A 10,769-nucleotide genomic window follows, 5' to 3' on the forward strand; every position below is an offset into this window, starting at 1 on the left:
TTATTTATTAAGCAAAGTTTATTTTAAGACACACAAAAAGCAAGCAAACAGAAACAAATATCCTGGTAAAGACAGCCAACAACAGGCGTGCTCCACGAATGTGTCTTCCATGAAACTTAAGACCCATTCCCAGGTAATTTACACTGATACCAGATGCAGTTTCATTGTGTTGATCATGTTTATCTGAATACACACAAATAAGAGAAAATCATGCTGTCCACAAACAGTAATATCAGAATTTTCCTTCGATTTTTATCAGTGCTGAAAAGCCAGCTCATGTCTTCTTTTCCCCTCCCTCTAAAAGCATTGAAGTATTTTAATCTTTTCTTATTCCTTCAGTGTTTTGCTCAGGTAATGATACACATTCTGCTCTTTGTTGTTGACTGGAATTCCTTAGAACTGCTCTAAATCAAATATTTAATTACTCTTACTCAGGTCAGACAAGACAGAGACACACAAAGAAACACATCTACAGCTCTATGGGCGTAACAGAGATACCCGGAGAGAACAAATAGCTAATTTTAACTGCAAACAAAGCTGTAAGAAAAGCACTGCAGTAGAGCTCCTCTCTCTCCCTTTTCAAGAAAAGTGGTCAACTTCACCAACTTCAGAAAAAGGGAAGCAGAGCACCATTTCCATTTTGAGACTTATTCAAATACACCCCTTCATGCAAAATATACCCAGCAAATTAAATCTGCAACACTGGCTGCAGCAAACAAGGCGCGCAGGCTCAGCTGCCCTTCACAAAGCATCTTTGTGGAGCTATCTTTCTGCCAGTGCTCCTTTTGAATTCCCAAACAATACCTTGCAAAAATTAGATCTCCTACTGTGGGAAAGTTCCCAAAACACAAGCCAAAATATATTTTCTCATGAGGATACAAAAAATCCTCAGTGAGGAAGTCAAAGTTCTTACAATGACTGTTCAGTGTACATAAAGTGATTCTTGAAACATGCTAACAGATTAAGTAGCAGCTTTCCGATTTAGAGAAAAAAATATTAAAATCAGATCAGTAATTCAACAGAATGAATAGCTGCTACAAGTAGTTACTACTCAGTAATTTGCATAAGCATAGACTTTAAAAACTTTTAAGCATACAGGCTTTGTAGAACAATGGATTTCAAGAAACAATAACTTCTCAAAAATTGTATTGTAATAAGCATAAATTAAATTAATCATCTTAAAAGTTACATTTAATTATCTTTTTTTTTCCAGGTACCAAGGGTTCTCCATTAATTAATGGATAACCCACAGGAGACTCCAACCTCTTACTAAAGCAAAACACGATCTTGGGAAAATGCTTGTGTGCCCTTTACTTTTGCTGACCTACACTTTTACACCCAAGACACGAAAGAGCTATCAGTCCTTTCGGTCTCAGAAGTCCAACAGATGATTTTGCTCATTACTAGTTTTGGCAGGAGAGCAAGCCTACCCACAGCAGTCAGTCTTGCTTTACAATAATCCTCCTCCACCAAAGCCTCCCCTGCAGCACCACTGGCTACACCCGACCCACCAGTGGGGTGGGTGAGGATGGGTGAGAGGGTGCTGGCCCTTTGGCATCACAGAGGGTACAGACACACGCTCTGATGTCTGAACAGCACCTCAGGAGGCAAGTGGACAAAACAACCTTGGACTGAGTAGAAAATCCCTGGGCTTTGGGCCCAGCACTGCTCACTTCAGTAAATTTCCTAGGCAAGAATGCCACGGAAAGGCTCCGAGTTCTTAAGTGCAGGAAAGAGACTGTGTCCACAGAGGCTGACAAAAACATGCTCACAGGAACACAGTCAGCCCGAACCCAGGGCAAACACTTCTGCAGCCACCGCAGGGCAGAAATCAAAAGCAAACTCTACCAAACAGATAATTAATCAAGTAGGAAATTACACAGAGCTTATCAGCGCTACAGTTAAACCCTCACTTTCCCAGTTTCAAACTGGCTTGGATACATACAGCTAACCGAGCTGCAATCTTCTGATGTAATGAGAAAGCACACAAGTGTTTAGGATAAGGCTTCAATTCAGCTATTTCTGTGCTATAGGTGAAGGCTTCCTGATCCTACCAAGGTCTTTTCAAGTGTTGGCAAAACTCGTATCATTAAAAGATACAGAAATCTACAAATGCAGAAGGTACTAGCCCTCTGACAGGGGAGAACTACTGCAAAAGAAATTAAAAATTCAATACTCTTGCCATTCTCAAAGCTCTTGGCCACGAAGATATGAATGGCTATGGGGAAATGAACACACCTCCCCCCATAAGAAAGACTGGGAAATAAACATACTCTCTTTCAAAACAGCAGCCCATTGCAGTACATACCCTTAGTTTTGAAAATGACATGAAAATTGACAGTGGAAGTTCAGAATCAAACATTCCAGGGCTGTTATGACAGACTGAGATTAGAAAGTTCACAAGAAAATCTGAGCTATGCAAGGATTTTCAGCTTTACTTATCAGCCACAAAAAGATATATTCATACAAGTAAGTTTGCCAGGCATGAAATAATGCTGCATACTAATACTAGCTCGAGAAAAACATTAAGAGAAAAAAAATGTACACTTATTTCCAAAATACATTCTCTGGTATTATTTCTGTACCAAACAAATACGTTATTTGCTTTGTCAGGTAAAGGTCTCACTTTTTCCCAACAGTTCCTTTGGTTTTTAATGCTCCCAGTTAAGTGCTAAAACCCAACAGGAAAAATCCCTGTGGTTAAAGGTATCTAGATATACATGCCTATTTTAACTTTTTCATCTGCATCCACCTCCCCTACTTCCAGCCCATGAGGCACCACAAGACATCACTTAACTTACAGTTTTTCAGACACATTCAGGGGAACTATTTTGAACAAGTTTCCAAAACCCTACAGCATCTAGAGGGTTTGGGGTTTTTTTTTGCTCAGACCAACTACCCTTACAGCTGACTTTATGATGGCAATTCTACCTGAAGCCCACTACTGAGCAAGAAAGGCCCCAGTCAAGAACCAGCAACAACCCTTCTTTATTAAGCTGCATTACAGTGGTCCCAACGTTAACACAAAACATAACAGGCTCATGATCCCACTTCAGAGTTAGTCACTGCAGTCAGCAGAAAGCCTGAACACCACCACGGGAAGCACAGCTAGGAATCTAATTTTGTTGGCCAAATGGGCTCCCCAGAAAGAAACAGAATGTCAAACCTTGCAAAGCAAGGCTATTCCTGAATAACCACATTACAAAGCCCTGAGATGCATTGTGGGAAGAGCACTACACCAATGCAATACAGCCAAATACCAGGCATCAGCTGTCACACTCCTTTGCTTCTCAGGGCTACCAAGAAACAGCAGGAGAATTTAGCAACAGAATCAGTTCTCAGCATTATACTGCTGTTAGCAGCCTGATAACAGCGGTTATCCTCCTCTGTAAATGCTCACCTCAAAAAGATGGCAACATGGTAGCATGCTGACAGTGAAGAAAATCTGAAAGCAAAACTCAAGCTCCAAAATATTTTTGTATTTCAAAATGAAAGAAATCCCAAATAAGCTCTTTTGAAAAAGATCATTTTAGTCTTCTAGTGTATTTGATATACAGATGCACGATCAGCCTGAATTTAAAGACTAAATATTCTTTTGCTAGACTCACATATAAAACTCTTAGTTTCTCTGATCTCATTAAACTACACAGCCTTGTACTTATTCGTTAAGAGATCACTATTGCAAGAAGGAAATGTTCATTTCTGGCTTATCTGAAGATTGCACACAACCATGCTATCACTGGTTACAAGTATAAAAATAACACAACTGGGGAACAAGCTGAAAGTTTGCTTGGAAAAAGCATAGGTACATCCTATAATTAAGCCATTGTTCCTCTCAACTGTTGAAGAAGGGAGTATCTGCTTAACAACAGCATCCTGTTTAGATGTCTTCTGACATTAAATGGCGCATTAGTATCAAGCTAAGGGCTACTGTACAGTTCTCCCCTCTGCCCTGAAGATGTGGTCCGATGCTGTTACATCTCTGCTCCTCGCTACCGCTGTATTGAACTGCCTTCACGTACCACACCGGCAGCTTCCAGAAGCAAACCCTAGGCATCTAACATACATAGGGCACACATTCAAAAAACTTCTTGCTGCAGACATCACTAAGTGGCATGAAAACAGTGAGCAGGATGCAGGGTTTCTGAAGTAACTAGCTATTCACATACCACGCCATGCAAATGTGTTGTTAGGATAAAGAAAGATTAGGGCTCAGTTTCTCTTGTTTGAAAACAAAAGCAGCCCTATTTTTTCAGGCCAAGCTACACCAGTATAAAGCTGCATGCTTTCTAAAATGGCCTATGATGCCAGAAAGAATTTGTTTTGCAAAGACTTAAAGCTATAACAGTCCATGCAAGAGGACCTTAGGAGAGAAAAAAATAGATTGCTATTACTCACAGCTTAAGGGCATAAAACCATTTGTAATTTATGAACATTTAAAAGTTAGATTCCCCAAAGTAGTTAAATTAACTTCCTAGTTCACGTCTTCAAAGAGAAAATGAATAGTTTAATACAGCAATTAAAGAAGAGAGTTACACAACAGGAATGTTAAAGTACAGGCCACATATATATTCTTTTTTTTTTTTTTTATTTAGCCAACAGAATATTGAGTTGTGATTCACAAAATTCAGGAAACCCTGTAAAGGAGGATACATATAAAGTTATGAATTTACAAAAGCAATTGCAGAATACACTGTTTACCTCAAAGAAAAAAGAAAATCAATCCAGTCCAAAATTACCAAGAGATTTTTGCACTACAGAAATTCATACCAAGTTAAGTTTGCTTTCTCCAACACTGTTTATCAGACCTACTCCTCAAAGCTGTACATACTGGCTATCATTCTGTCACTCCTCTCCTCTGAGCCTGCAGTGAAGGCATGGTGCCAAATTTGCACCCTGGCAATCCAGGGTGAACAGTAATGTCAAACAGATATTTACCTCATCGTGATTTGGGAGAAGTTGAGCCCCAACGAGTTTGCTAACATAAGTAAGAAGCAAATACACTACTAACATACTTCTCTTGCTATTTCCTGTACTGACATGAATATGATAAATATATTTTCTCTTTTCAACCCTCTCTCAACTTTAAAGAAGCCTTATGGCTTCTCAAAAGCCAAATTAAGTAGCTATCTTTTGGAGATAACATAGCAAGGACAGGAAAATACAAGTAAAGAGACAATAAAAAGTTACTTTAAGGGAAGAGGGAAAAACAAGGTCTTTGTACCTTTCTATGTATTTTTTTCCTTTTCACTTAATGATGAAAGATGATATGCATACAAATATTTCTTTCAAATTCCAATACTGTTGTAAAATAAAATCAAACTTCCTGAACAGAGAACCAACATTAGAAAAAAAAACCCCACAAACTCTAACACACACAATTCAACACAAGCCATTTACAAAAATGCCAACCAAGTTTTCTGCTGCAAGCCCAGTCTCCCCAGCAGCAACAGGAGGACACATCTGACCACCAGTTTCAAGTATTTCCAGTGCTAACAATACACTGTATTTCCCACAAATTTGGTCTTATTTGTGGATTATTTTGGGCCAGTGTCAGTTTCATGGATTTAAGGGTGGGCTTTTTTTCCTGTGGCGATTGCCACAGCAGGCTGCCAGTGTGCTGATTCGGGAAGTTTTACAGCATTAACGCAGCCCTGGTGTTCCCAATTTAGCTCTCTGCTCCATGCCCTTCACATGGGCTTTATCCCTGCCTTTATTCAGGCTGGATTCTTCACTGCGTCACTTCTTGCTTTCCGCCTTTTTGTGTTTCTTTACTATCCCTTCTAGACAGCAAGGCCAACTGGCAAGGATATGAGAAAGTTTAACAGTTCACATGGCACAGATGATGCCACAGGGGGAAGCGTCATCTCCCAAGCCCAGCCTGGTGGCCCCACAGCCTGACCCACTGGTTTCTGAGCATCTGCCAGCATCACTCCTCCTGAACACCCCACCATGCTTCGACAACCATGTCCTGAGGCTGGACACTGCTGGTAGGCTCCCCTAGCTGGAATCTACGCTTCTACCAATGCAAGTGACCTCGCTACAAGTTTGCAGAGTGTCTTCCCCAGGAGAGAGCACTCAGCCTCCTTCAGCTTTCACAACACACTGAAGGGCTGGGTCCAGCACTGAAGGCAAACAGACATTTGGAAAAGGTCAAACAAGGACAGAGAAACAAGTTTAGCACCACAAAAACATGTTCCAGAAGCAGCTTCTTTTTTTTTTATAAAAGAAAAAAAAAAAATAGAGTTGTCAAAAAGGCATGCCACATACGACGCCTATGCAGTCAGTATGTTTTTCCATGAGAAGTTTTATTCTCTCACACATATGCCATGAGCATGGGGATAAAAATAACATTACCACAATGACGTATCTATAGTAGGAGGAATGACTTATGGGTGCTGACCGAAAGTCAAGGTTTCCTCTTTGCCCCAATTTGAAATCATCACCAGCCAGTCAGATGCCTGCCAAAACAATCAGTAACAGCATCTCTTTCCCAAAACCCTAATACAGGGACTGCTCAGAAGGCAGGACAAGCCTTTAGAAAATAGGACAGATGGCATTACAACTCCAAGCAAAGTAACTCCTTGTATCATTAGCTATTGAACCGCGGCTTGATGTGGGGATCAGTGTAAAGCTTATTAGTCTTTAGACAGTTGGCAGCAACAGCCACTGCAGCAGCCGTTCGGGAGCAGAAGGAACTCATTCAGTTTAGTTGTTTTTCAGGTCATGTTAAGTCAAAATGTTTCTGTACGCACTCCAGTCCCCAGCTTAACCTTTCTCAGACTCTCTAAGTGCAACTACGCTTACAAACAGCTTCAACTCACACACTCCTCTGACAAAGAGGGCTCCAGGAGCCCGGCGCAGGTATCTAAAAAATTTCTGCCTGGTGCCATTGTGTAAGGATTTCACCCTACTTTGGAGAGCAAGGACTTGCCAAGAATACCACTGACCTCAGCCCCTACATTATGAAACAGCGCTGCCAGCTCCAGCCAGCTATGTAAAAGTAGGGATTGAATTCAAATCCAGAGCCACCCGTACTCCGGGGCAATAACAAAACACACACACACACACAAAAAAAAAAAAAAAAAAAAAGGGAAAAAAAGACAAAACACACCACCGAAAAATTATACTCTAAGTTCATTTTTCATTTTACCGGAAGCAACCTCCAAAACAAACCCAGCTGGCGTTTCTCCTCTCCTTCCCCCAAAATTAGGGAGTAGGAGGAAAGTTGTCGCGCTAATGCGCGTCTTCCCTTCCCGGGAGCTGCTGCCGACCGGGAATTCGGCGCTGGGGAGCCTGGCGGGGGCTGGGAGGGGGGGTCGCGCTCCCCGGAGCGGGGCCGTGGGGCTGCCGGGCTGCCCCGGCCGGGGCTGCGCGGGGCGGGCCCCCCATGCCGTGTGCGGGAGCCGCGGGTCCGCGGGGAAGGGGCGCCTACCTGGGGGCTCCGCTCCGCCGGGTTCTTCATCACCGCCTGGCGGAAGCTGTTATCCACGTAGGACGCCATCGCGCCCCTGCTGCCTCCCGCCGCCGCCCGGGAGGCGCTGGGGGAGGGCGGCCGCGGCCTGGCGCTGCGCGGCCGGAGCGCTGGGCGAGGAGCGGGGAGGCGGCGGCGCGCAGGCACCGCGGGCTCAGCAGCGCCGCCGCCCGGAGCTGGAGGCGGCGGCCGAGCCCCGCCGGTGGCAGCGGCGGCGACAAGGGCTCGGCGCTCCCTCTCGACCCGGCTCTACGCCTCCCGCTGGCCCGCTCCGCCGCATCCCCCCGGGCACCGTCGTCGCCTCCTCCCTCCTCTTCCTCCTCCTCCCATCCGGGCTGATGGGGGGCTCCGCGCCCGCCTCGGCGACGGGGAAGTTGCCGGCTCGGGGAGGCGGAGCGGCGGGGGGCGGGCCGAGGCGGGAAGGGGGAGGGAAGGGGGGGCGGGTCGCCGGGGGTCGCGACCGGCGGGGTCCCCTCCGGCAGCAGCGCCTCAGCATCCTCCCCCTGGGAACGCATCCTTGCCGGGTTTAACCACAAAAAAAGATGTCTGACCGGCTGCCGCCATGGTCCCGAGGGACGCGCATCAGCACGGCTTCGGCGGTGCTCCCTGTGGATGGGTAATGGTGATGGGCATTTTTTTTTTTCAAGCTGGACGCTAGAAAAAAAAAATAAATAAAGACTTGATCTGCTGGATCTAGTGACTTTGGGGAGGCCACCTGTTGTCACGCTTCTCAAAAGTAATCCGTATCAGCCGGCTGTCCCCTCTGTCGTTGCTATATGGGGTAAAAACGAGGAAGGGGAGGGTGTGAAATCGTTAATTTATCACTGTCCCGGGGGTTATCTAGCGGCGGATTCTTCTCACGTGAACTTGAGTTTTTAAAGAATAAAGGGTCTCGCAACATGGCTGATTTTCTTTGTTTACCACGACACCAAGCACGTCTCAGCAGCAGCCTGACAAACGCGAATCGTGGAAGTATTATTAACGTGCCATTAAGGACGGGGTAATACTATTAATGTATTTGCTTTCACAAGTGATGTGTACCCTTCGCTGATACGGATCACGCAATGTAAATAATGTCAACACTAATAAATCTGTTTAATTCCCAGTCACTAGCAGTCACATTTCAATTCCAAGTAAGATAGTGTCATCTTTATTTGATTTTTTTATTTGTGAAAATTCCCAGGGATAACCATCTTTTCCTTACAAAACATTCACTGCTAGTCCCAGGAGAAAAAATGTTACACTTTTAGACATAAGTGGCTCTCAAAAATGCTGTGTCTTCAGACAGTAATCTACTAAACCTACTGAATTTCTAGATATGGCTCATTAACAAAGATAGCTCTTTGGGCTAATCCCACTCATATGTGTCAGCAAAATATTTTTGCAGTAATACCAATTATTCTGGGCAGATCTTGGGAAAATACTAGGGAGTGCTCCACATTCTCTACATTTTGCTGGTTGGTGCTTACTAGAAGTCCTTATGGGGGATGTTTTGGTGGGGTTTTTTTTGTAACAGATTGGTAATGTCATGTCCTTTGCCCTGAAAAATAACAGTTTAAATATGCCTCGTGTTCGTCATCCAGAGTTGATAATAATTTCTTCAAATTAATCAAGCCTGCAGCTATAGAAAAGTGCCAGCTTTTCTGAAGCTCTGTATACCAATCCGGAGTGCTGGAATTCCCTTTTCTTGTGGGGCATATGTATAGGAGGAGTGCCACAGGAATGTGAGGAATGCTCTCTTGGGCTTCACTCCTCAATCACTTCAGGGCACCCATTCCCTGCTGCTGCAGCCTAGCTTGGCTGACATCTTTATATCTCTACATCAAAACAGAGCTACCCACTCTATTTTAATATGCAATTATCTTTCATTTCAGACCTATTAGCTGTAACAGCATTGAGTCGAGTGTTTTGCTCTGGTTTTTTGCTGTGCTGTCTGGTAACACAATACCTGTGATTTATAGGGATATTTCACTTCAGCGGATGAGATCTGGGGTCTCTCACTGTATTCTGATCAGTGTCACAAATCTCGATGGTTAGAGGTCTGTGTCAAAGGCCTATCCCACACTACATGAATTGTTATAAATGGGAATGAATGAAAGAAGAGAATTGTACATAGAGAACTATGTACAAATATACTCAACAATTTCTCAATAATATTTAAGGATGTGTTGTGTTAACACCTTGTTTAGTGTCTGTAAGCAACATATTTGTATAATGCAAATGCTTCTGATTATTCATATCCTCCATGGTGGATACTAGCCTATCCTTTATGCTAGGTTTTTTCTCTTGCTGAAATTAGTCTAGTTATTGCTGAATAGAAAAAATAAAAAATAACTCAGTAAATAATCATCATGATTCAGAGAAAACATCAAGTTATCTCCAGAAACCCCTATTTTTCACTACAAGTATTCAACAAAATATAATTTACAGTGGCAAAGGTTTTTGCAAGTTCCATTTTCTCTTAAGTCTCACTGTCTTCCTGTTTTCCAGCTTCAACAAAAAATCAGTATGATTTAAAATACACATATATACCAGAACATGTCATTCATTTTGCTTATTGGTTACTCTTCCGGCTACATTATGTAGCCTTATCCATATTTACAATGGATTTTTTTTTTTTCCCTGAGGGAGGGTGTTTTTCTGGTCATGTTAAAACATTAAACAGGTTTCCTACCCATCTTACACCAGGAAACCAAGAGTTAACTATATACATGCAGTACCTATAGTGTTGATATTTCAACAATACAAAAAGGCTGCAACAAGAAACATGACAGCTCAGCACAACATCTTTTTGGATAGCTACAACTGATCACCATGTCATTTTAGAGAAGTATTTTGCCTTAAAAATAACGAGTATCTGCCCTCCTGAATATGTCCATTTCTTTCAAGTGGTAATTTGAAATGGTCAGGTCAAACAGTTACTAAAATGCTAAGAAAACAAATTCAGCAGTTCTGGGACCATTTTTTTCATTTGCTAAACCTCATTTTTAAGAAGATGCTCACACTTTGAAAAGCTTGCACTTGACTTAGCCACATGGCTTTGAATCCATGACACCTGCAATTAGTCACTCACAGTTAAATGCTTGGTTTGTGCCAGTCTGCCCTGGTAGGAAATAAAACATTGCCACTTTGAGGGAGTTTAGTAAATTGCGTGCAGTCAGTATGGTTATAAGCCCAGGGGTGCTCTTTTCTCCCATTTCTCTGGGTAAGTACTTGTTTTCATCTATCTCCTTGAGATGGCATGGCAGCTGAAGCAGATTCATGCAGCCAAACTCCAGCCCTCAGAATTGCCCCT

At 43.1% G+C, this 10,769-nt stretch overlaps 1 protein-coding gene across 1 annotated transcript in view; it reads right to left on the reverse strand.

The window, feature by feature from the left end:
* Positions 1-7,512, reverse strand: part of RAPGEF2 (Rap guanine nucleotide exchange factor 2) — a 188,508-nt gene extending 180,996 nt beyond the window's left edge. The window contains exon 1 of the mRNA XM_082281475.1: positions 7,436-7,512. Coding sequence (XP_082137601.1) covers positions 7,436-7,504 — 69 coding nt within the window. The 5' untranslated portion in view covers positions 7,505-7,512. The remainder of the gene's footprint in view (positions 1-7,435) is intronic.
* Positions 7,513-10,769: the final 3,257 nt, after the last annotated feature.

The sequence above is a fragment of the Coloeus monedula genome, assembly GCF_965178545.1.
Source record: "Coloeus monedula genome assembly, chromosome: 5".
Taxonomy (NCBI): Eukaryota; Metazoa; Chordata; class Aves; order Passeriformes; family Corvidae; genus Coloeus; species Coloeus monedula.